Raw genomic sequence first — 27124 nt, 5'->3', positions numbered from 1 at the left:
TGCCTCCAAAATAACGAGATAATTAATGGCAGAAAAATCCAACTGAAGCTTGAAACTTTACTTCATTGGGTCACAGACAGGTCCAGACCCTGGAGGAGTTATAGCACACAGTCTGGAGCTTCCCTTCCCTTGATTTAACCATACACAAGGTCGACCCAGTCCTCTGCAGACAGTTCACACAAGAGTCTCACAATGGAAATCTCCAAAGATGAATGTAAAGAGTAAAAATCTACAAGTTGGTCAGATTGATCAGTGACCCACCAAAGGGAAAAACATACAGTCCTTATAGGATAATGAAAAAGAAAAAATATCAACAAGAGGCAGAGTGCTCCTGCCTTCAGGAAATCCAACTAAACTTCCATGCTCCTAAGATGGTGCCCGGTAGTGATGAACAGCTGGAGCACACCATCTGAAGCTCCCACACGGGGGGAGTAAAACCCAAACCTCTCATTTTGCTAAAAGGCTCTGAACCTCCCATCCTTACACATCTGTAGACGTAAGAGCAGGGCATCTAATGCTGTCACAGCCAGCCTCTTGGGATTTAACAACAGCTGGTACCATGGAGTGTGCTGACACAGAGCTTCACGATGGGTGATACTGTGATGCCTGGTGCTGGTGCTGCTGCAGTGCTTCTCTGCCTGTGCCAACCAAGTGCCTCATGGTCTGAACTGACGTGACGCTCACAGTGTGTGCTGACAAGGCGCCTCCTGGTATTCAGCAGCATATGACGACTTGGGGAAATCCCTGAGGCAATACTGAGTCAGTGTTTGCTGTGTGAACATGAAATACTGTGCACCCCATGTTAGGCAGAGATTTCAGTTAGGTTAATGTGTGAGGAATCCCTCCTCCAGCCTTTCCAATCCTCACTCTGGAGCTTTCTTCCTTCCCCTGTAGGAGAGGATCCACAGGACTCTGGAAATGTTTCATGCAAATGTCTCACTACCGCTGCTAAAATGAGTCTAAAATTAATTCTGGGTTTGTTTGGTTTCTTTTTGATTTTTCTTTTTTTTTCTTTCAGTTACAGAACATTGAATATTATAAGAAAGAGGTAAGTTTCCAAATGACTGTGTATGCTGCATCTGAAATGTTCTCTGTACTGATCCCAGGGTGGGGGGAGGAAGTCCACTTTGAGCATTGTCAGAATCCCAGGGTCCGGGGATAAAGCGTGCACATTGTAGAGATCCCACATGATGTCATTTCTGTAATCTGGTTTGTGAAGTTCTGTGAAAGTATGCGTGTATCCCTGTTTAAGTTCATGGCAGAGCCTTGAACTAATGTTCCAACATTGCAGTGGGAACCACTTTCTCCTCTGCTAATAAGTAAACTTTGCCTTGGAATAGTGCAAATTAATCAGCGCATTGTCAATACTGAACCAATCCCAGTTATCTGACTTCCTCCACAATTCATTCTGGAAGAATGAAATTTGCTCATGGACGACGTTTCCTGTAAGCTGTGGACATATACCCACACCTACACACAGTTCACACCCACACCCACTCACACACACCAAGTTCACACAGGAAAGCCTAGCATGCACAAGAGAAGGAAACCAGAATGGTGTTTCAAAGAACACTGCACACACACGTGTACACTCTGTTGCACACAAGAACTTTTTTTGTGCACACAGCCCACAAAAACATTAGAAGGAACATTGTCTGTGTAGTTTTCAGCCTTTCCATGTCTCCACGGAGTTTTTCTTTGAAACTGTGGGCCAGCAGGATATACGGCTACTTCTGCACCAGCTTTGCAGCAGGGACAAAGTGCACATGTCAAAGTATGTGTGGAGATTTTAAAGTGAAATCTCCACACATCCTTTCTCTCCTCTGACCTCACGCCTTTCTCCCTGTGGGTTTATAATCTGTTGATCGTGAAGCTGCACGTGGATTGTGTTACCTGCACTATGGGGTGGGAGCAGTTTGCAAAATGTATTTTTATGTGGCTGAGCGTATGTTTACAGAGTTAAAAAAAATATTTGAAGATTGCCCTCATAGTGGATTTCTAGTTCTGAGGAAATGCAATAAAACACTCAGGCCCTTCCATCCCTGAAGGGACAGGGAACAAAACATTATTCTCATTGTCTGATTATAACTGGGCAAATAAGGCCCAGGTAGATACAGGACTGAGAGGGAGTCCATGAGAGAGCAGGATTCAGTGCAGAGACCCAGGGAGCTAAAGTAAATCCCCCAAGGTCTGTGGCAGAGCTGGGATTAGAACTCAGGAATAGGGAGCTGGATTCAGTCAGTAACATTATGAGTATGATCTGAGAGGGACATGAAGAATACTCCTATGGGATCCCTGGGAGGCAGGGGGTGAGAGAGGGGCAGCTGCTGCTACCATGGTGGTCTCTGTTGGGGGATCATCTCCAAGGAGGCATCCATCCATCCCTTGGGACTGGCAAGGATTCCCAGTACTGCCCGGGCATGCCATCTAGGGCAGAGGGAATTAGAACAGAAAAAGGTATGGGGCAAACAGGAAATAAATAATACCATTTTTACAGTGGTTGTAGTTCTTAATTTTTTGCAAATACTTCTGTTAATCCTATCAGAGTCACTATGGTTGCAATCCTACTTTTACTAGCCCAGGTCTTCCCAAACCTGTCTTGCTGACCCCACTCCCAGTTGGATTTTCATGGTATGTGCATTGAATGTGCCTGAGATAAATTTGCATGCATTGGAGGCCCAGCACGTGAAAATGTATCTCAGGCATATTTGTTGTGGATATCCTGAGAACCCACCCTGGGGGGGGGGGGGGGTCACACAGGACAGGTTTGGGAAGCACTGGTCTCTGAGCAGCAACTTTTAAAGCATTTGCTGCAGGCTCACAAGTGTCTGCTTCACATGTGCAGGAAAAGTGCCCTCGCTGCTTCTCTCTTGTGTCCAATTCCTCTTCTGTTTTTCTTTTCTTGGCTTCTGGGGCCAGCTGGAATATCTCAGAAAAGCTATATCTCAAACAAGACTGAAGTCTTCCGTCTCCCTGGAGGGGTGAGCTACCCTATTCATTCCTGTTACCAATAATCCCCCTGCTTATAAGCATAAAATATCTTATGCCTTCCTGTTACAGTTTCTCTGCCTGTAATGGCAAAACACTCTTTACTGCAAGCCTTCTTTTGGAGAAGAGAAGTACTTTATGCATAATCCCGCTATCTGCTGGACCTTTACAAATTATGGATGAAACAATTTCAGGCACTCCAAATGAAAAAAATAGATATTCTGAGACACAATCAGTCCCCCTCCCCCAAATATCTAATTCATATTGCCTAACAGTCCAATAAGATATGAGAATCGGGTAGGAGCTCTCCTGGTCTAGAGCAATCCTTGCAACAATGCATTGGCTCTCTGGGAGCTTCTTGAACTCGCTTCAGAAGTATGCTTGAGCTCCCCTAGGCTAGTGATGATGGACCACTTTAACCTGTCTGTACAGCAGAAGGCCAAGCATCCATCCCTGTGAATTTTCTTGCCATTATGACAACACTAAGACTCATACGGGTAATTAAATCCACAACTCCTGAGAAAGACCACATATTAGATCTCAAGATGCCATCTCAAGACCACATATTAGATCTCAAGGCCATACAGAATCCACCATCCACTGAGAGACCTTCGGTACTATGTAAATAATTACCACAAAGAGACATTACTGCAAAATGTAAATAATTTACCTCTGTAAAGTATATATTTATTCCTTTCTATTCTTGTCTCCATCTCCCAGTTTCAACGACCTTGTTATATTGTAACGTTTTGCCTCTTCTGCACTGGTTAAAAAGAACAAAGTTATTACACACCCCTGTTATTTGTAAACCGGCATGATATGATTGTATCATGAATGCCGGTATAGAAAAGCCTTAAATAAATAAATAGATAAATAAATAGTTTCCTTATTAAATTCTTATTAAACAGCAACCTAAAACAGGTATGCCCAACACATACATGTAAATGTTCCCCTTGGTACTTGCTAGAACTCTGGGCCCAAAAGCACCTAGAATTTGGAATGACGATGGCATGAATCTTACTGGCAGGAGGACTCACATGAAAACATACCACTGAGCCATAACAAAAGCCAAAAACACTGGGGCCGATATTCAGCTGCTATCCGGCTGTACAAATTAGCCCGATAAACTTATCCAGCTAACTTGGCCAAGTTATTCAGCAGTCCTACACTTATCCAGCTAACACTGTTTATCCGGCCAAGTTAGCCAGACAAGTGGCTCCATCCTGCCCCATACTTAGCCATCTGACTTTTTTAGCTAGATAAAAAGTTAGCTGGCTAAGTGACAGCTACTGACCATGCCCAGATATTCAAACAGCGCTACTTTTCTGGTTAAGTGTTCTCTCAGTGTATCAAACAAGCCTCAAATTCAACCAAGAGGTTATGTCAGATAGTAAATGACCTACCACAGCCTCCTCCACAACAGAATCAGTTCAACCTCTCAAAATTAATCTGCAATCACATCACATCCATTTTACCAAGACAACTCTTCAGGCTCTTTAGAAGTGATCTAGATGAGCACATTCAGCCACTTCCCAAAAGCTCCAAATGTCTGGGACTCATTTAATCCGATAAAGGAAGAGGGTCTCAGAAAGACTTTGGGTCGCATTCAGCCAACAAGCTATGCCCTTGATCCATGCCCTTCCAAGCTAGTCAAGCATGGGCCACAAAACTAGTGAACTCTCTTTAAAGGGCTGTTTCAAACCACCTTTAAAAAGGCTGTGGAGCATCCCCTTATTTTAAAAAACACCTCATTAGATCCAGATAAGCTGGGAAACTACTGCCCAATATCAAACATCCTTCTTCTGGGAAAACTAGTAGAGCAGGCAGTATGAGCTCAGTGCTTGGCTGAAAGATAGAAACTGACTTGATCCATGTTAGTCCAGGTCTGAACCTGGATGCAGAACAGAGTTCAGATGCCTTTGTTCATTTCACTTTATTGTAATCTGCCTTGAGACCAACTTTAAGGGAAAGATGGAATATCAAATATCTATAAATAAAATAGTTCTCGTCTTTCTGGCAGATGATCTCTATAGAATACAGGAATTGTAGTTTCCCAATTGATTTAATCTGGTGACATGATCGAGATGCTCCTGAAGAGGCTTTTTTGCAAAACACTGGCCTTTGTCGAGCTGTGATCATTGTTACTCTTTTTTTTATGTGCAAGAAATAGTTTTTGAAAAAAATACAATGTTTCTGAAAAAAAGAGACTTTCACGGTACGCAAATGATGTAGCAGACCGGGTGGCCCATTTAAATAGGGGCACACCGACAGGCTTGCTGATGCGTGGATTATAGTAGGCACTAACCATCTGGTACATTAGCATCTAATTTGATATTTGCTATTGTTTGATTTTCCCTTTTTTGGTGTTTGGTGTCATTGTTTTTGGCAATTTTCTTGGCTCGCTCTTTGTGTTTTAAGCCTACCTCATACCCGTCCTACAAACGTTTCACTGGCTACCAGTGCCATACAGAGGCCAAATTTAAAACCCTGACCTTGATAGTCAAGGCCCTGAGAGATAATGGTCCGGGCTACCTGAAAAAAAGTCCAAATTTCTAAGCACCTTGTGAGGCCTCCAAGATCCTCCCTAATCACACTATCACTCAAAGAAACCAAGTGGTCTGTTATCCATCAGCGGGCCTTCACGCCAGCAGCCCCTACCCTCTGGAACTCTCTTCCAGGTGAGCTACACCAGTTTAGAAAGCAGGTGAAAGCCTGACTCTTCTGTCAGGCTTTTAATGGGTGGTGGGCAAACAGAACACATCCTGCTCTATGCCAAATGCAACCCAAAGCAATATAGCTGCAGTCTTTGCATCAGATTGTACCCCACAATGATGAAGTATGCACCCAGGGGACTAGTACCCAACTCAAGGGCCTTTTCTATAACTTATTTATGTATTTTTGGCTATTATGAGGTTCGTTTAGACATATAATTCACAAGTTATCCATTTAAATGCTGATGTTTGAAAATTCTGGGTACTTATCTGTCTAAACTTCAGCCAGATCTCTTATCATGCGGATAAAATTTAGATAGATAGCACAGGAGCGTTCCAGGAGTGTTTCTAAGAGGAGTTAGGTTAGTTAGCCAGCTAATGTTGATATTCAGATTTAGCCAAATAACATATCCAGCTAACTCTGGTTGTGCCACAGATGAGTTTTAAAGTTAGCCGGATAAACTTATCCCGCTGTCTTTAAGATAGGCAGCTATATTCATTAATGCGGCTTCACCCCTGAATATCCCCCCAAAGTTAGCCAGATATGCTTATCCGTCTTGTGACTGAACATTGATCTCTCTGTGTTTAACTTGCGTTGTCCTGCCTGTAACGAGATCAGTCTTTATATATCTGTATGACTTTACAATATATTAAACTTTGTTGCTCAGTGTTATTATATTTTATACTGTGCTGCTGTTTGCTCTGACTCTGTCAGTTTCTCTATGTTTCTACTATCCTGTTGCATGCTATACTCTGCTGGTTTAATCATTGCTTGCTTATACCACTGCTCAATGTTGATATATGGTTACTATTACCCTAATATGAGCCCATGAGGATCACCTCAGCTTAACTTGCTGTTAGCACTGCCCTGAGCGAATTTCTTCAAAACAGGTAGTTGAAAAATCGTAATAAATAGAATGATTTATTCTTGCCCGCCTCCTAAGTGCCAGCATTTCAGCTGCAACAAAGAGCTTTCATCAGGGCCTTTGTCAAAACTGAAACGCTGGCCCTTAGGAAGCATGTAAGAATAAATAATTTCTATTTATATATTTGGAGTGCCTGGAATTGTTTTCTTCTTCGTCGAGAAGTAGCTGGTTGGCAGGGTTTATCAGCCTTGAAGCCGCAGCATCTGAAAACAGAGAATTCTGCAATTATATTAAGTACTTTAAAAGTGCTGCGCACACTTGGATTTTATTAGAAGTATAAATGATCTGCCAGATTGCAGGTAGTACAGTGAGTGTAGGTGGCCATTGTAGCATGTCTGAATGTGCGTTCCATTTCATCAATTTATGAATTGGTTGGTTAATTTTCTTCTCAATTCAATCGCATGCACTACCTCTCAGATTGTTACTCTTTCAGATAGTATTTTTATCTTTCAATTAAGATTTGGATTTAAAGAGAGAATCTTGAGTATCCGACCTGAATTTAGTTGTCCAGGCAGGGCTGTTGCTATGGATGGGGTAAGAAGGGTGCTTGCCTGGTTAGCAAGCTGGGAAGAGAGCCATAGGCAAGCGGGGTGAGCTGCGCACTACTCGAGCCTCTGCCATGTGCAGCCCTTCCATCTCCCATCCCTGGACATTCGCATGCACTTCCCAGCCTGCCTCAACGTGGGGAGGGCCATGGGAGCCACATTGCTAGCTGGGAAGAGTAGGTGCAGGGGGGGGTAGGAGCAAAAGAATGATAGCAAGCCTTGCCATATTCCCTGGCAATGGTCCTGTGCCTAGTTTAGGCATACTTTCACTGGAGGGGGGTTTGTCATGGAAAATTCGCCTAAATCTAGGCCTGCCTAGAGTTAGGCCTAGTATTGAAAATTTGGACATCTAAATTCCCTTCCTCCCCACCCTAATCCCACCTCTGGAGTTTCCTAATTTTTCAGCAGCTAAATTTAGTTGCTGAGAGGGAGGGAAATTTCCCTCCTGTAGGATCTAGCTGCTTTTCTCCCTGGCCGAGCAGCTAGATGTCTTTGAAAATCCACTCCTAAATTATTTGGTTTAGCATTTTAACAGCTGTAGTATCAGACCTGCTATTCTCTGCCACTTCCCTTTCATTCCTTGACTCAAGTTCCCGAGAGATAATGAGCAAATACCTCTGTTACTTTCCACCCGCACTCCCTTTAATTTTGTCTTCTCATCTCAGACTTGTAAACATAAGTGAGAAATACCCCTGTCACCTTCCTTTATCCTTTTCTTATTTCTTGCTCAGGTTCCTCAGGTTCAGTGAACAGTACCTGCCACAGGATCCCATCATGTCTGGCTGTCTTCCCAGCAATCCTTGGATCACTGATGACATCACCTATTGGACTATAAATGCACCCATGTAAGTCCAAATGTGGGACCGACTTGTACCTGCAGGAATAGGAAATTCCCTACTCCCCGAAACTCTCGATGAACCTCAGCGTTCTCCTTGAAGATTTTGTCAGAGCTACTGAGTGCAGCTCAGGTATTATGATACTCTTGAAGTCCAGGGCCCTCAACTTTGTGTGTCATCCCTCTTTGCCTTTGCTCTTACATTAAACCACAGTATCTGAGAATCACTGGAGCTCAGCTGGTCACCTACTGGGACATTTAGAAACACTTTTCCCATTGTAAATACCAGGTCCACCAGTCCCTCCTTCCCTGGTGGGTTCTGAAACAAGGTGCCTGAGCAGAGCCTGAGGAAGGGAGTCCAGCGTTTCCTGGTTTGAAACTGTTTCTGCATCAGGGATATTGCAAGCAACATCTGCCAGATTAAGATCTCCAGCCAGCAGCATCTTCCCTTCCCCTGGCATTCTTGGAGATTTATTTCACCAAGTCACTGTCCAAGTCTGCTGTCCATGCTGGAGATCTGAGGAAATCGTCAGCTCAGTGTGCTGCGGCAGTCAAAAAAGCAAACAGAATGTTGGGAATTATTAGGAAGGGAAAGGTTAATAAAATGGAAAATGTCATAATGCCTCTGTATCGCTCCATGGTGAGACCGCACCTTGAATACTGTATACAATTCTGGTCGCTGCATCTCAAAAAAGAGATAATTGCGATGGAGAAGGTACAGAGAAGAGCTACCAAAATGATAAGGGGAATGGAACAGCTCCCCTATGAGGAAGGACTAAAGAGGTTAGGACATTTTATCTTGGAGAAGAGACAGCTGAGGGGGGATATGATAGAGGTCTTTAAAAAACTAGGGGGCACGCCATGAAGTTAGCACATTTAAAATTAATCGGAGAAAGTTCTTTTTCACTCAACGCACAATTAAACTCTGGAATTTGTTGCCAGAGGACGTGGTTAGTTCAGTTAATATAGCTGTTTTCAAAAAAGGATTGGATAAGTTCTTGGAGGAGAAGTCCATTACCTGCTATTAATTAAGTTGACTTAGAAAATAGCCACTGCTATTACTAGCAACAGTAACATGGAATAGACAGTTTTTGGGTACTTGCCAGGTTCTTATGGCCTGGACTGGCCACTGTTGGAAACAGGATGCTGGGCTTGATGGACCCTTGGTCTGACCCAGTATGGCATGTTCTTATGTAAAATACTAGAGCGGAAAAATCGGGTTCTCAATATCCCTGTATAAGTATAGAAAAAAGGCAGAAATCACCTTGATTATGTTATTGTATATATATTTGTCTAATATTAGACACTACAAAGTTCATTTGTTAGGTCTGCCAAACTTAACAAATGAGCTTTGCAGTGTCTATGTGCAATGAGATATCCAAAGTCTGAGGCTAACACCAGTGTAAATGGAAGTGCTGTTTCCCTCTCCTCAAATAGCTCATAGTGCCTCACTTCCCTATACCTCCTACTTTAATGTTATGATGAACGTATAGGGGCAGATTTTTTAAAAGTGCGCCCATGCGTACTTTTGTTCACGCGACCGGCACAAACAAAATTACGCCAGATTTTAAAAGATACGTGTGTACCCGCACGTATCTTTTAAAATCCGGGGTCGGCGTGCGCAAGGCTGCGCAAAATCGGCAGCCTGCGTGCGCCGAGCCACGCAGCCTGCCTCGGAGGGAACTTTCCTTCCACCCCCCCCCCCCCCGCACCTTCCCCTCCCTTCCCCTACCTAACCCCCTCCTACCTTTGAAAAGTTACGCCTGCCCGGCTGCCGGTGCGCAATTCCCCAGTCCAGGAGCAGTTTCGGAGGCCTCGGCCACGCCCCCGAAATGCCCCCCAGCCAGAACCACGCCCCCTATTCAACATAGGCTCGGCGCGCGCAGGGGGAGCTTGGGGCAGGTTTTCGGGGGGTACGCATGTATCTTATGCGTGTACCCCTTTGAAAATCTGCCCCATGGTGCTTCTCCTTGCGACCCTGTTTTCTGCCTGCCTTGGTCTTCTGGTTTATATTTCCACACTGTGTTAAATTAACCTCAGAGAGTGATAAAAACAAACAAAATATTGAATCAGTCCAATGTGATGTTATTAGTTAATAGATTCAAAATTACAAAATTTCAATGGCGGGACCATCATATCATTTATAATGCGCTGACTGCACATATTTGGTCTGCACGAAAGTACAACCAATTGGAGTTGCCAAGGTGTATTTATAGTTGTGAGCCCTCTGACTGGACTTACAAGATAAGTTTTACTTGCAATTTAAAATATGAAAAAATGATGCACAACACCAGGCAGACCGATGATTCTAACATGTTGCAGCGCTCAAGAATAGAGCGACTTTCATGCAGACCAAATATGTGCAGTCAGCGCATTATAAATGTTATGATGGTCCTTGCCTTTGAAATCTTGAATCTGTTAATTAATATCTCCAGACAACAGTTCCAGTAATTCAGGGCTTGGAAAGTAGTACTAAGTTAATAAATGATCCTGTCCCATGCTCTTAACAGTTCTTACAAAGGAATAGAAAACTGGTATCACACTAGCTTGAAGGAAGGAATGGAGCATCATACCTAGGACCATATGTCACTTATTTTTAGATCTTCATTTATAAACACCAGGCCAAAATATATTAAAGTCAGTTTTATCCATTTTTAGTCTTTTTCATTTTTCCCTTAAAGGGTAAAAATATTCAGCCGCTAAGTGGCTAGTTAAGTTAGCTGGATACCTGCGCCACTGAAAATATTTATTTTTATTTATTTTTAACTTTTATATACCGACATTCTTGCATTAAATGCAAATCATGCCAATTTACAGTGACACAGAAAAAGCAGGAAAAAATTCCTTAGTCGAATACAATGAAACAGCTTAGTTAACAAAGGAAACATAAATATAAATTTTTTACATATACACAAAGGTTTGCACAAAGGGGTGCACAAAGGGGAGAGCCCCTTTGTTGCGCCCCTTCGGCGCACGACGCCCGGTGTTGAGACTGTCCTAACTGTCCGATGTTAGTGACGTCATGGGGGGGCGGGTCTAATGATCGCAGCACTTACATCGCTGCTTCTTTCCAGTTCCAGGTGAAGATCAAGCTGTTTCCTTCACTTCCCCTCCCATGACTGGGATACCCATGTGGTATCCGGTTAACTTTAGACCTGCCCTATGACGTGTCTAGAGTTAGTCTGTTAACTTAACCAGCTAACTCAGCTCCTCCCCGGAACGCCTACCTCCTGCCCCAGGAATGCCCCCGACTTACCCCGCTAAATTGTAGCCGGATAGTTCTTTATTTAGCCAGGTAAGCATTTTAAAACTGCGGCTAAGCCATTTAGACAGATAACTTTCCTGTTATCTGCCTAAATGGCTTTTGAATATGTGCCTCCAAAATTCTACTTTATCTGACAGATCTGATGCACCGGGCAGCACCCGCACGGATCCAGGCTCTGAGAAGCTCTGCTTCTGAGGATAATGCAAGGTGTCAATGGATTTCTGCTTCCACTGCTGCATTTTCCTGGCATCTTCCTGCAGAAAGCGATTCCTGAAGTAGAGCCTCCTCCTGCACCTGCCTCTCTGTGCGCCGGTTAGATGGGGGGGAGGGGGCGCGTGTGACCCTGCTCTTTGGGGTTACGCGGGACGGGCGTGTTTGGAGATGTCATAGTATGGCTTGGAGGAGAGGGGGTGCACTCGCCGCCCGATCCCTGGCACTTTTCTGTTACTCTTTTCCTGCTATTTGAGGATTTGCATTTCCCTCCTAACAGGGTGCCGACCCCGAGCAAACTGCGGGTGGAACGCTGGGGCTTCGGTTTCATGGAGCTCCTGAGCGACCCGCAGGGGCGGAAGGAGTTTATGCATTTCCTGGAGAAAGAGTTTAGCGGTAAGGCATGCTCTCCTCCTGTCCTTTCTTTATCACTCTCTCTCCTTGGCTTCCTCCTTCTATAACCCTTTGCCCATCCTCAGCCCCCTCTCTGCCTCTCCTCCTTCCCTTCTACAGCCCTCTCTGCTTGTTCCCCCTCTGCCTCTTCTCCTGTCTTTCTCTGCCTCTTCTTTTTTTCTGCACCTCTTTATTTCTGTACCCACTTGCCCTCCTTCCTTCTATATCTCCTTCTTTCTCCCCTTCCATATCTCCAACTTTCTCCACTCCCCCTCTATCTCTCCTCCCTCCCTTTTTATACCTCTCTTTCTCTCCACTGTCTGGGTGAGCAGATCTTCCATTTTGTGAGGCTCTTTATGCATTTTTAAGAGAATGCAGGCTGATGTCAAAGCATTAACACAGAGACTTATTGAATATGGTAATTTTAAATATCCCTGAGTGGGATTTGGCCAGCTACAGCCCATCACAGCCAGGTCTTTAAGTGGAAAGCATATGGATCGAGTGAGGGAAGGACATAGAGCTGTAAACGCTTATCTCAAAATATGCAGTACAATAAATAATCATTTTATTTCTTTATCAGCGGAAAACCTATGTTTCTGGGAGGCCTGTGAGGAATTACGCTATGGAGATCAGTCCAAACTGGCAGAGAAGGTGAACTTGGTGTATCAGTAAGTTACCCAAACACTATAAACTTCTATTATTATAACTGCTGCAGCAGAGTATCAGTGAGATACACACACACACACACACATGCTGATCTTACTCCCGCTGCTGCAGAGTATCAGTGAGATATAGACACACGCTTCTCACTCCTGCTGCTGCAGAGTATCAGTGAGATACAGGCACACACTTTTCTTACTCCCGCTGCTGCAGAGTATCAGTGAGATACAGACACACGCTTCTCTTACTCTCGCTGCTGCAGAGTATCAGTGATATACAGACACACGCTTCTCTTACTCCCGCTGCAGCAGAGTATCAGTGATATACAGACACACGCTTCTCTTACTCCCGCTGCAGCAGAGTATCAGTGAGATACAGACACACGCTTCTCTTACTCCCGCTGCAGCAGAGTATCAGTGAGATACAGACACACGCTTCTCTTACTCTCGCTGCTGCAGAATATCAGTGATATACAGACACACGCTTCTCTTACTCCCGCTGCAGCAGAGTATCAGTGAGATACAGACACATGCTTCTCTTACTCTCGCTGCTGCAGAGTATCAGTGAGATACAGACACACGCTTCTCTTACTCCCGCTGCAGCAGAGTATCAGTGAGATACAGACACATGCTTCTCTTACTCCCGCTGCAGCAGAGTATCAGTGAGATTCAGACACACGCTTCTCTTACTCCCGCTGCAGCAGAGTATCAGTGAGATACAGACACACGCTTCTCTTACTCCCGCTGCAGCAGAGTATCAGTGAGATACAGACACTTGCATATCTGAGACTTTCAGGTCAAAGCACCGTTTAAGCTGTTAACTCGTACGTTCTATAGTAACACTACTTATTTATTACCGGCCTTTCTTCCTTCCAGCTTGTTGTAAGCTTCCAAGTTCTCTCTCCCTGTTGATTGTAACTTTGACTTATTCCTACCATTGTTATCTGTCATTTCACTTGAATTGCTACTCCAGTTATTCCCTTGTTATATTGTAAACCGATCCGATATGGTTATTTACTATGAAGGTCGGTATAAAAAACTGTTAAATAAATAAATAAATATCTTACCCCCACTGCTGCAGCAATCAGTGAGATACAGAAACACACTTTTTTTTACACTCACGGTAGCAGAGTAAGCACGTTTGCCTACAGGTAAACAGGATTCCCCATAGACATTAGGACATAGTAAAGGCTTTACTGAGCATGTGTTAGACCTTTGGCCTGCACACACTTCCTTGTGAGTCCCTTAGTCCCTTTCAGAACCTAAGCTTTAGTAAGGTAATCAATTCTTCAGGGAGGTGGGCTTGGTTCTCCATCTGTCTATGGAGAACCATGTTTAGAGGTAAGCAAACTTGCTTCCTCTGTCAGCCAGCAGGCATGAACAAGCCATTTTATGGGGGAGTCCCTAGTAGAGCATTGCATTGTGGAACTACTTACTAAAAGACAACTTGGCTCCATGAAGTAAAGAGTAGACTGCTGAGTGAACAGGCTGCATAGAACTGCTTGCTCAAGGTTACTGTCATCTCAGAACATATTGTCTAGACAATAGTGGAACATGAAGGTGTGCACAGACTACCAAGTACCAGCTTTGCAAACATGTTCAATGGAAGTGGCCATGACATGAGCCACTGAAATCGCCATGGCTCTTACTTGATGAACCTTGACCAAATCTATAGTATGTAAGCCAGCCAGCAGATAACTGTGCATAATACAATCTGCTAGCAAACTGGATAAAGTTTGCTTGGCTTCTGCCATTCCAAGTCTATTGGTGGTCAAAGGATGCAAATAGTTGAGAAGCTTGACATTGAGGTTGAGTCTTTCTCAAACAATATGCTAGCATTCTCTTACAGTGCAAGGAATGAAGAGCCCTTTCTCTTCTGTATACATGCGGTCTCGGAAAGAAAGTAGACAGCACAATAGCCTTGTGGCAGCAAGGTCCCTCAGTCACCGCCACTTCTCCATATAGCCAGGAGCACTGCTGACGTTGACCTCTTTGCGGCCTGGGCCGCCAACTTCTCCTCTGCTGATGGTGCCCTCTAGGTGTGCACGAGCCTCTCGAACATTTAAAGGGCCCACGGTGGGGAAAGCCCCATGGCCCTCCCTGATGATGTCATCCAGTCAGCTCTAAAAAAGGGCTTTTCTGTCAGTTCCTAGTTGCCTTCACAAGGAGTTGCTTCGCCCTTGGAGTTCCTATTCCATCTCTTGCTCCAGGAGTCATCAGAGCTCTTGATCTTTCCTTTTTCAAGGTCTTCATGCGAGCTCCTCTTTGTTTCTTTGTTCCAATTTTCTGGTCTCTCGGTTCCTGTCTTCAGCGTCTTCCAAGTCTTCAGTCAAGTACCTGATGTTCCAGTTTTCATCTCCAAGTCCCACTTTCTATATGTCTTCTCCATTTTCTTCCAGGCATGCCAGCATTGCAGTCCACAACCAGCGAACGGGTTGTATAGGGTGCTTCATGGCACAAGCCCTGTCTCCAAGTCAGTCTTCACTGGTCAAGTCTCCGCATACCACTTCTTTTTAAACCATGGGGTCCCATCCCTGGTTCTGAGTTCCTGAGTCCCTGAATCCTGTTCCAGCTTCTGTCCATGTCTCAAATCCACAGTCTGCGCTGCCTTCAGCATGGTCCGCAACCAGCCCATGGGTTGTGTAGGGTGCGCAGTGGGATGGAACTCTCCTAGTCTTTGACATGTTTCCAGTGCCAAGTCTTTGTACATGTTTCAAGCCCAAAGTCTGCTCCTCCTTCGGTGGGGTCTGTGACCAGCCCATGAGCTGTGGAGGGCGTGCTGTGGCGCAGGGTTCATTCCATTCCTGAATCTGAAACCTGAACCTGAGACTTCATCTAGTTCCAAGTCTTCAGTGTCTTTATCTAAGTTCCAGATTTTCAGTGCTTTCGTCTCGTCCAAGCCTTCAATGCATTTGTCATGTCCTCATTGCCAGAGTCATCTTATTTATTTATTTATTTAGGGATTTTATATACCGATTTTCTTGATACAGATCAAATCAACTCGGTTTACATAGAACGATAGTACATTAACAGTAACTAGTCAAACCTCAAAAGAGGAGACAGATTGGGAGCAGAAGGTAAAAGTTACATTATAACAAGGGTGAATAACTTGGAATTGGAAATGAAGAGACAGATAATCAAAGTAGAGAGATATAACAGAGAGAAAGGGCTTGAAGCCAACCTCCGGAGAAAAACTCTAGAATTATAACGTGATTATATGACATTCTGCTAGTTATTGAAGTACAGCTGATTGAATAATATCTTAGTAGAATATAGTCTAGGAGACAGGAAAGGCTCTACCGAAAAGCCAAGTCTTCAGTTTCTTTTTAAAATTTATGAGGCAGGTTTCCTGTCGGAGGTCTGGGGGTAGGGTATTCCAAATGGTGGGGCCTGCTGTCCTTGATCCCTGTCTGTCCTGATGCTAAAGCCATTCCCAAGTGGCAAGTCCAAAAGGGCTTTCGGAGTGGCTGGAGGGCTATCCCAGAGACCAAATTTACGTTGCTGGGTTTCACTTCTGTGCGTGCAGGTTCAGTGGAGGCTTGTGTTTCAAGTCTCCAAGCTTCTGCCCAGCCCATGCTCAGATGCGCTCGCCTACCCACGGTGCCTTGCCCTGGGGTTGTGCCGTGGTCCAAGGGCTCACACTCATGTCCGCTCCCGAGCACCATCCATGCTTGCAATAGATTGCAAAGGCCTTATGACTCTGAACGGATAGCGAGACCTGGTTTCTGCAACACCTTCCACAAGGATAGATGATTTCCTGCTCAGTGGTGAGAATCTGGCAGCAACCTGTGTCATAAAACAGATGTTACTTTATAGGGAAGGTCCATTCTGAAAGTAGTTTAGTCTCCAGTTCTGCATAAAGTGGAATGGCTATGGATGCCTTCTGTGTCCATCTCAGAACTGAATCTCAGTTGGCAGAATTTTTTATATCTAAATCTCAGCTTAGTGAAACAGACGGATTGAGACCTCCTATTGCTCAGAATTATTATTATTATTATTTTTTCTTTAAAGGCTGAAAGGCTTTGTGTAGGAATCTTAAGGTTCTGGGAAAGAAACCCCCCCTAGAGGCAGGACTGCTGGAAATAATCACTTTGTCCTAGCACTTGGAGAGTTAAACAGCAGAATCCTTGTTTTTAATCATATGCAGCTGTGCAGAGCCTGTAACTGCTCTAGAGCTCTCAAAAGGGCAGCATTTCAGACACAATAGGAGAAACCCTTGGCTACTCTCTCTCTCTCTGGGAATTCCCAGCACTGGGAGAGTTAATTCTATGCGGCTGTGCAGAACCTGTAACTGCTCTAGAGCTCTCAAGATGGCAGCATTCCAGACACAACAGAAGATCATGTCTCTGTGAGTGTAAAATATACTTATGCACTAGGTTCAGGCTAGTAAGATCCCAGATTGTAAACTTGCTCAATTTGATTTACTCTTTGTTTTATCATCGGGTTTGCAAGCTGAACACTATGTGCTGTCAGACACTGCTGCCTTTTATTGGTCACAGAGAGTGCAGCACTTAGTCATGTGAACTGGCACATGGCAATCCTCAGAAAATCTCTCCTAGCCTTAGAAAGCCATTCCCAATACAAGCAGAAAGTATCTTTTCCCTTTCCTTTTTTTTCAATCATAGCCCATATCACTTACCTTAGCCAGCTGAAAGCTCTGGTTCTTTTTCTGCCTTGAAAAAGGTTAAAGGCAGTTTGAATAATAGAGAGTGTTATCTTCTCTTGTCAACTGACTTTTATAGCTTAACCTATTGCCACGTTCAAGGGATGGGAGCCAGGATGGAAGCAGGCTCGCTTCCAGTCCTGACAAGAGATGGTGAGCTTTCAAATTGTCAACAGCACGCTTCACTGCAAGGCTTACCAATTGCAGGAGCTTGGCGTCCCCAAACATTTCAGCTCAGAGTGTAAGCACATACAGTGCTCTCCCAGAGAAAACAAACCCAATCAGACGGGTAGTGACCTGCTTTGCTGTCCTGGCTCACATCACTGCAGAGAATAATCCACAGGAGCTTGGCCCATTAAGATAAATTTGACTCAAAACTAGTTTAAGGGGTATATCACAACCATAAATTAGTCATAAAAGTTCTTTTCAATGAAAAAACCATGTGGAGGCTTGTCCACAACCATCCATCCAATAGCTGGATGCAGAGAACACAGACTGTATCTGGTTCCAAGTGATGTCATTAAAAAAAAACAAAACAAAATTCTGCCTCCAATTGCTGGATGAGGGGACTAAACCCACAGGTTCTTGACTAGTAGAGCAGAAGGACAAGGAATGTTCTTTTGTGCATGGGTTCTTCTTAGTGCTTGGGTAATTGCCAGGTTCTTGTGGCCTGGTTTTGACCTCTGTTGGAAACAGGATGCTGGGCTTGATGGACCCTTGGTCTGACCCAGCATGGCAATTTCTTATGTTCTTATGTTCTTAATCTGTGCGCTATGAGCCAATATAATGCAAATAATATTAGAATTTCTTGTGCGCCATGTTTTTCTGTGTGCATGTGTGTGTGTGCACAAAGATACAGCCTAGACGGAATAGTGATGAAGGGGTAACAAAGCAACAAATGTGGCAGAAAAGAATCCCAGGAACTGATAGCGGGACAAAGCTGCACCATAGAATGGTATGACCCCATGACACAATGAGAGATGCATAGCAGCCACCCAGTGTGGCAAGAACGCCACAAGATGTAGATTCTGGGGATATGCAGCAAGGCAGAGTGGCAACAAGACCTCCAAGGTGTAAAGACCCCCAAGATGTAACATAAGACGTATAGCAGCAAGGCAGAGTGACAGCAAGAACTCCAAAGTGGAACATCAGGAGAATGGCAGCAAGACAGAATGTAAGCAAGACTTCCAAGATGGTACATCAAGGTGGCAGAAAGGGAGTGTGGCTGCAAGACTCCCAAGGTGTAAAATAAGGGGTAAAGCTGCCAGGCAGAGTGGAAACAAGATGCCCAAAGTGCAGAGTCTAGAGTAGGACAATAAGGCAGAGTGACAGAGACTCCTACAGGTAGAGTAAAGGGTACAGCAGCAAGACAGAGTGTCAGTGAGACCCCTAAGGTATAGCGTCAGGAGCAGTACAGCTTCACATTGTTTGGTCCTCCATCCTGTCTACTTCTCCTACCTTGGCTCCATCCTGGCCACTACCTCACTCAGGGATTTCTTGGTTGCTATAGTTACCAGTCTCACTGCAGCACTTTTCAATGGGTCATAGACTTGAATTGAAAACATAAATGAATGAAATGAAAATTTTCATTTAAATTTGTGGGCACTCTCTGTTAATTTCGGGAGAGCATGAATAAAGCGAAAATGACCTCATTTATTGCATTTTACTCATTCATTTCAAACAAATTGCACATTTCTACTGAATACATCCTGCCTGCAAGTCAGGACTAAATATTACCCAAATCTTCTGAGAGTAGGAGATGGGCCTGGGAAGGGAACACTCACCTCCTTCAGCTCCATATATAGAGAGAGGAAATTAGGCAACACTGTGAATTCCTTGAAATTGAGCATAAGCAGTATTTCTCATTTTTTAAATTTCTTTCCCTTTCCCTTCTTCTCTCCCTGTCTGTGTCACTCTTTATTACTGTTTCCCTTTTTGCATTTTTTTGTCTCAATCTCGGCCTCTCCTCCTTTCCCCCTCCCCTCTGTGAGCCTCCGCTGACTCCTTTTGTGTGAATCTCTCTATTTCTCTTTCTCATTGCTCTCTTTCTGCACTTTGAGTGCTTCTCTTTCTGTTTGTGTCTCCCCCTCACTTGGTTCCTCTCTCCTGTGCACTGCTTTCTCACCTCTGTGCTTCTCAAACTTTCTGGATGTGCCTCTGCTTTTGCTGTACAGACAGTTCCTGGCCCCAGGAGCCACCAAGTGGGTGAATATTGACAGCAAAACCATGGAGAAGACCCTGGAAGGAATCAGGAGTCCACATCGCTATGTGTTTGATGAAGCACAGATGCATATCTATATGCTGATGAAAAAGGTACTTAACAGTGAGATGGTTAGGGGTTCTCTTCTCATACTCAGCATGGGGGGGGGGAGGGAGAGGAGGGGAAGATAGGTGGAGTCCCTCCCTTAAGGTCTGGGGGCTTCGTCTCATCTTCACTGGGGGAGGCTGAGAGATCTCCTTTTTCACTCAGTACCGGGTTAGGAATCTCCTCTCACACTAATGCTGAGTTTAGGGACCCCCCTCTCATTACTTGTTGCTTTTACCAGCCGGTAAGAGATATTTTCCCCCTGCCCTTTGGGAATGTTTGGGTCTGCTGACATGACTGTGTCCGGCCTTGCTGTGCAATGTTACTGTATGTTTATACTTGCTTTGTTTGTAATGTGCGTTGAATTGCATCTGCTGAAGTATTTCTTGCTAGCCACTTTGAGCAGTATTTTACTGGAAAAGCAGGGTACAAAAGCAATTGATTAACTATAAACTTTAATGCTCAGAGCGAGATACAACAAATAGTCATAGTAATAAGAACATGCTTTCCTGGGAATGGGGTCATCCATAAGAGACTTCTGGAACTTTCCCAGGAATATCTTTCAGTACAACAATTGGCAGATGAGCAGCCATTCTCAGGCTCCTTCCCTAGCTGCAGTAAGGGCCGAGGGACTGTGGATCATCCTATTGGATGGAGTTGTAATTATGGAGTATAATGGCTGTGCTAGATATAATGAAGAGTCCATAATTAGTACCATATTCTGGGTGGGGGTTACAGGCTTTATAAAAAGGGGGTTGATGAGCAGAGGTGCATGGGATGTCCAGGCCTTTCTAACTCTGCCCCCCTTGCTTTCAGGATTCTTATCCCAGATATCTTAAATCAGAACTGTACAAGAATTTGATTGGTCAAGCCTTTATTCCTCTGGAGACCAAGAAAGGGTGAGTGGCATCTTTCCCATCAAACATTGAAAAGGTTGATTTCCATAGGCACACAATCATTGTTTTCCACTGACTTCTTCCCATTTATGTTTGTTAAAATGAACACTGATAAAAAAAAAACAACAAAACCCTGGAAAATTAAAATAAAAACTGAAAGTGAAGGTCCCTAACTATGCTATAAGCTATGCCCCACTGCAGGAAATTCCTCTCCAAGCCTAAAGGTTTTAATACTAAGCACATGTGAGACCATTCCACTCAGTCAAATGTTTTTTCAACATCCAATTCATACAGAAGGCCTATGACCCTTCATTCACTGCAGACTGTATATTAGGCCAGTCATTCTTCTAATGTTATTTAATCCCTGATGCCCTTTGATAAAGCCTATTTGGTCTTTATAAATCATGTTCAGTGAAAGTCTCTTCAACCTGCTTGCCAATATCTTGGACAATATTTTATGTCCTTTTTCAGTAGCAGAATCGATGACAAAAACTGTGCTTTGTTGAGTCATTCCTAACATATGTCTTTAGAATCTGTGGCTGAGCTATCTGGTCATATCCTTGTATTTTTAATATCTTGGTTGTGCTGAAGGGATTTTGGTTGATGGATTACTAATTTTTCTGATTTATTGCCCTTGTAATACCTTGTTTTGTTCTTCTAAGACTGGATTCTACCATCCATTAATGAATTCAACACAGCTCTCTAGTATAGAATGGCTTCTTTCAGAAACTGAGAGGGGCATCTCATTTTTAGCTTCTGCTGCACCTCATCAATCAAAATGGAGCTCATTCATCTAAGGGAGGAATTGTCTAGGTTCCAATTAAACTTCTCTTCCTTGAACCATTCAGTATCTCTCGCCCATCTCCCACAGAGGTCTCAGAAACCCAGGAAAAAAATGGATTACAGTGGGTTCTGGCAGAACAAGACATGTGACCAACAGACGATCACCTTCCCCAACTTTATAGTATCCTGTGCATCAACCTCCACTCCCACAGAGATGTAAGACATCCAGGAATCAAAAACCCAGGAACAATTGGATATCAGTGGGATCTGGCAGAATAAGGCCTGTGATGAAGAGACACCCACTCTCCCCACTGATACCTCTACATAATGCTTTTACTGCATTGGAGAATGAAGAAACTCCAGCAATAGATAGTGACGTGATTTCAGAAAGTGAAGTCACCCAATGCACCCATAAGCCCTGCAACGGAATCAAATGTCTAAAGAAAGCTGCTTCTGCTGGGAGACTCATCATCAGAGGAACCAATTTGGGAGCACTTTTTGATGGTGACACAATAGTTAAATGCATTCCAGGATCCTCAGCAAGTAGAAATGCAAACCAGATAGTCCAAGTCATTGAAGAGGAAAGAAGGAACATTGATATCAGTGTTATCATCCATCTGGGGACCAACGACCTCAATAGAAATGGTATCCATGAAGTACAGGAAGATTTCCAAAATCTAGGCAAGATGATAAGACACACTACAAAGACTATTGCCTTTTAGGAAAGAGAAATGAGAAGATATGTCATGTAAATAATTTCAATTCTGGCTCAAAACCTGGTGTGCAGAAAATGGTTTTGGATACATTGGAGACTGGGGTTGTGTATGGAGCAGTAAAAGGCTTTATGGTAAGGATGGCCTACATTTGTCTATAGCAGGAAGGAGGATGCTAAGTGAGACATTCAGATCATATATTATCATTTAAACTAAAGAATGGGGGTGGCAGGAGATGGCCAATGAAATTGGCGTGTCACGCCCAAGCAATACAGGATGTGGGAGGAGAAAATAACAAAATCAATCAGCACAAAAAAGCAGAAAAGGTGCATACAAAGCACAACAAATCAAAGGAAAGCTATGACGACAAATACTCGTAGTTTGGGCAATAAAATCCCAGACCTGCAGGCCCTAATGATGGAGGCAGACTTGGACATTGTTGCTGTCACGGAGCCATGGTTCAGGGATTCTCATGATTGGGATACGGCCATACCAGGCTATAACCTGTTAAGGAAGGACAGAGAGGACAGAAAAGGGGAAGGAGTAGCTCTTTATGTCAAAATCAATATCTAAGCAACTGAACTGCAAGGAATGTGGGGTAGAGAAGAAGCATTATGGGCTGTCCTAAAAAAAAAGATGATGGTTCATCCATTTTTACTAGTGTGGTTTACAGGCCTCCAACTCAAACGGAAGAAATGGACAGGGATCTGGTCGAAGACATCCAAAAGGTGGGAAGGAAAGCATTTTTCTTCCTCTAATGTCCAGTTGGGTGCCCAGCTCAGCACCAGTGATCATCATCAGTATGGTTTGACATTGCAAATAAGAGACAGAGACGTCACACGAAGACCTGAGTTTTGCATTTCAAAAATATGGACTTTGTCAAAATGGGGACATACCTGGAGGTAGAACTAGAAGACTGGGAGAAAATAGGAGAGATGGAACAGTGGGACAAACTAAAGGGAGCAATTACAAAAGCAACAAATCTATATGTTAGAAACGTAAACAAAAGTAAGAGAAATAAGAAACCGATCTGGTTCTCAAGGGAGATGGCTAACATAATAAAAGCAAAAAGAACAGCATTCAGGAAATATAAAGGACCCCAAAAGGTGGAACACAGGAAAGAATATCTGGTGAAACTGAGGGAGACAAAGAAAGTAATTAAGAAATCAAAAAGTCAGGTGGAAGAAAGGATTGCCAAAGACGAGGTGACAAAACATTTTTCAGATATATCAGAAAAAGGAGAAAGGTCTGAAGTGATATAGTGAAATTGAAAGGTGACAAAGATCAGTGTGTGGAGAGAGATGAAGAAATGGCTGAAATATTAAACAGTTCGGTGTTCATGAAAGAACATCTGGGAGAAGGACCGTCGCTAGATAACAAGAAACTGGAGGGGAATGGAGTAGAAGTAACTCCATTTACAGTGGAGAATGTATGGGACGAGCTAGGAAAACTGAAAGTGGACAAAGCCATGGGACCTGATGAGGTTCATCCCAGGATACTGAGGGAGTTCAGAGATGGGCTGGCAGGTTCGCTGATGACTTGTTCAATAGATCCCTGGAAACGGGAGTGGTGCCGAGTGACTGGAGAAGAGAGGTGGTGGTCCAGCTTCACAATAGTGGGAGCAGAGAGGAGGCTGGAAACTACAGGCTGGTGGTGGGAAAATGGAGACTCTGCTGAAGGAAAGGATAGTGAACTATCTACAGGCAGGAGGATTGCTGGACACGAGACAGCATGGATTCACCAGGGGAAGGTCCTGTCAGACAAACCCGATTGATTTTTTTTGATTAGGTGGCTAAAGAATTGGATCAAGGAAGAGCGCTTGATGTGATCTACTTGGATTTCAGCAAAGCTTTCGATACAGTCCCACTTAGGAGGCTTGTGAATAAAATGAGAAACTTGGGAGTGAATGCCAAGGTGGGGATGTCGATTACTAACTGGTTGATGATTAGAAGACAGCGTGTGATAGTGAATTGAACCTACTCTGAAGAGAGAACGGTGTTAAGCAGAGTGCCACAAGGATCTTTGTTGGGACCGGTCCTGTTCAATATCTTTGTCAGCAACATTGCGGAAGATATTGAAGGTAAATTTTGTCTATTTGTAGATGATACTAAGATGTGCAACAGATTTGATACGCTGGAAGGAGTAGAGAGATTAAAACACAATTTAAGGAGGCTTGAACAGTGGTTGAAGATATGAGGGTGGGATTCAATGCCAAGAAGTGCAGAGTCATGCATCTAGGTTGTGGTAATCCAAAAGAGCTGTATGTGATGGGGGTGAAGGGCTGTTTTGCATGGAGCAAGAGAGGGACCTTGGGGTGATAGTGTCTAGCGATCTGAAGACGGCGAAGCAATATGACAAGGCGATAGCTAAAGCCAGAAGAATGCTGGTCTGCATTGAGAGAGGAATAACCAGTAAGAAAAAAGAGGTGATAATGCCCTTGTACAGGTCCTTGGTGAGGCCTCACCTGGTGTATTGTGTTCAGTTCTGGAGAACTTATCTCAAAAGGGGCAGAGACAGGATGGAGGCGGTCCAGAGAAGGGTGACAAAAATGGTGGGGTGGTCTCCATATATTGATTTATGAGGAGAGATTGAAAATCTTAAATATGTATACCCTGGAAGAGAGGAGTTGCAGGGGGGATATGATACAGACCTTCAGATACCTGAAAAGTTTTAATGATGCATAATTTACAAACCTTTTCCATTGGAAAGAAATCAGTAGAACTAGGGGGCATGTAATGAAACTCCAGGGAGGACAACTCAGAACTAACATCAGGAAATATTTCTTCATGGAGAGGATGGTGGATGCCGGGAATGCCCTTCTGGAGGAGGTGGTGAAGACAAAATCAGTGAAAGATTTCAAAGGGGCAGGGGATAAACACTGTGGATCCCTAAAGGCTAGAGGATGGAAATGAGGAAAAGAGTGCATAGGGGTAACTTACTGGTGCGGCGGTTACTACCCTTAACCAATAAGCCTACATACTGTTGATGCAACTCCATCGTTCTCTCTGCTTCAACGGCAAAAGTTGACGGGAATTGGACTCAAACAGCAACCAACAAGGACCCTAGCTTTATGGTCTGGAAGGCTATTAGGTATGGAGCGAATTGTATGACTTGGCAGATGCTGCCATGAGCTTGCTGGGCAGAATGGATGGACCGTTTGGTCCTTTTCTGTCATCATATTTATGTTTCTATTCCCAAATCAACCTTCAGATGTGTTCACCTCCCAATTTATCAGGCAGAGAGAACTGGAAGCACATCAAGAAGGTGGAGGAGGCACTGCAAGGCAGTCTACCATGGTCTGGCTTCCTCCCTGGAATATTTTCACTCTGAAATTGAGCCAAATACCATACACTGGGCTACTCAGGCAAACGGCACAACTCGCCAGTTGTGTGTGATGGAGACCAAATAGATAACTCTCATGCCTCCAGTCTTCCTGTATGCCTGAATGTTCTCTGTCTCCTACCTAGACTGCACAGCCCCACTGTCTTTATTATTTCCCCTTGTGGAAAATACCCAACTGATGTGCCACATTCTGATTCCACCCACTATTCTAGCTCTGACACACTCAAGTGGTCTCACTCCTTGCAGCTGGCCCAGTAGTTTTAACTCAAAGACTACCACCTAAACATGTTTTGTCTGTTTATCTGTCTTTATTAGATCATAAGCTTCAAGATGCAGGGATTTTCTCTTATGTGCCTACAAAGCAATGCATGCACCTGGTAGCAGTAACGATCTTTGGAGTACCTTAATTATGAGCTCATGCAGGCTCCTGTCATACATCTGGAAGTCACCTGTCCACCAGAGTGCCCTTCATATTTGTGCATTCTTTGCCTCCGAGGTTATACAAGATAAAAAAGATTCAGAAAACAAGGCAGGATCAATATGGCTCCTAGAACTCTGCAGTAAATAACTCATCAAATCCATACTCTGATCTGCTAGTCCTAGGCCACTATCTGCGTTTTCTTTAAGTAACAAATCTAATTTCTCTTTTTTAGATCTATATCTTTTTTTCTATCTACCTATATATTTATTTATATTAATATCTAGATATATATTATTAATTTCAACAAAACTTACAAAGAATTTGCTTGAAACAGAAATACAGCATGCAGATTTTTAAATATACAACAAATTCTGGAACACTTTGGTTCACAAAAATTACTAACAAAATAAAAAATATTCCTAATGAATCTGTATGTCTACAAGTTCAAAATATTGGGACCTAAAAGCAATGGGATTAAAAAGAAATTAAATGGAGAAGCAAATCCTAAATGACAAGCCATACAATCCAAAGAATAACAAAATCCGTAATGTCGCAGTCAGTCAGGAATCCCATATTCAGACACTGGCTACCGATGCCACAGGTTTGACCCTTGCTTCCAGAAAAGTCTCTAGTTGACAGGGACGGTAACTTTCAAACCAGTGTGCGGGCGCACATTTGCATGTGTGCGTTGGCCCGTGCCCAAGAATGCGTCTATTTTATAACTTGCACGCATGTTATAGCATAGCCTGGCCGCGTGCACATGTACGCCTAATTTTTTTTTTATTAATATTTTATTGGAGTTTCAAATATGTACACCGAATTTAAAGCGGGCATGCGCATAGGCACGCAAATGCCACCTCTGCCATATAAGTCGGGGATTTTAAAAGGGGCACGCGTCCACGCCATTCCCCGTTTACCAGTTTGTCCATCAGTTTGCCCAGTTAACAGCTAGCTCTTCCAGCCCTCCCTGATTTGATAGCCTACACTCCCTCCCCCAGTTACCCCAGTCCCTTTAAACCCCTCAGAAATGGCTCGATCCTTTTATTTTTTTTTTAGTACACGTCATCCATAGCAGAAGTAAAGTTACATGGCAGGCGCGTAAATATTTACGCCCTCAACTCTTGGCCAGGCCGCGAAACGCCCATGCCCCACCCAAACCATGCCAGTGCGCAGGCCCTTTCTAGAAACATTTAGGATGTGTGCACGGCGGCATTTACACGCATGCATGGGTGCTTTTAAAATACGGTCGTTGCGCTCAGACCAGACTCCTTCGCGCATCCCATAATTTTGGCGCACGCTGGCCTTTTAGAATTCATCTTTTGGCTCATAAAACACGTACTCATTCTCGCCCTTCACAACATACTTGCCAAGAAAGCTCAGCAAGAAAAATTCCCCAAGCTGATTAGCTAAAACCAATTTGTCTCTATTGAGTGGCTTTACAAAAACAAACAAGGAAATCCTATGGCCAA

The 27124-nt window shown here is 43.8% G+C and overlaps 1 protein-coding gene across 3 annotated transcripts in view; it reads left to right on the top strand.

The window, feature by feature from the left end:
• Window positions 1-27124, top strand: part of RGS11 (regulator of G protein signaling 11) — a 169234-nt gene that overhangs the window by 104837 nt on the left and 37273 nt on the right. For 2 of the 3 annotated variants that reach the window (XM_029577311.1, XM_029577310.1), the window contains exons 10-16: window positions 1019-1048; window positions 2920-2981; window positions 7902-8015; window positions 11761-11876; window positions 12454-12541; window positions 19370-19508; window positions 20317-20399. In XM_029577311.1, the coding sequence (XP_029433171.1) occupies window positions 1019-1048; window positions 2920-2981; window positions 7902-8015; window positions 11761-11876; window positions 12454-12541; window positions 19370-19508; window positions 20317-20399 (632 nt within the window). The remainder of the gene's footprint in view (window positions 1-1018; window positions 1049-2919; window positions 2982-7901; window positions 8016-11760; window positions 11877-12453; window positions 12542-19369; window positions 19509-20316; window positions 20400-27124) is intronic. The other variant, XM_029577313.1, reaches the window with a different exon arrangement.

This window comes from Rhinatrema bivittatum, chromosome 14 (assembly GCF_901001135.1).
Source record: "Rhinatrema bivittatum chromosome 14, aRhiBiv1.1, whole genome shotgun sequence".
Classification (NCBI taxonomy): domain Eukaryota; kingdom Metazoa; phylum Chordata; class Amphibia; order Gymnophiona; family Rhinatrematidae; genus Rhinatrema; species Rhinatrema bivittatum.
The sequence above is the reverse complement of the archived record's forward strand: the minus strand, read 5'-3'. Positions and strand labels throughout refer to the sequence as shown.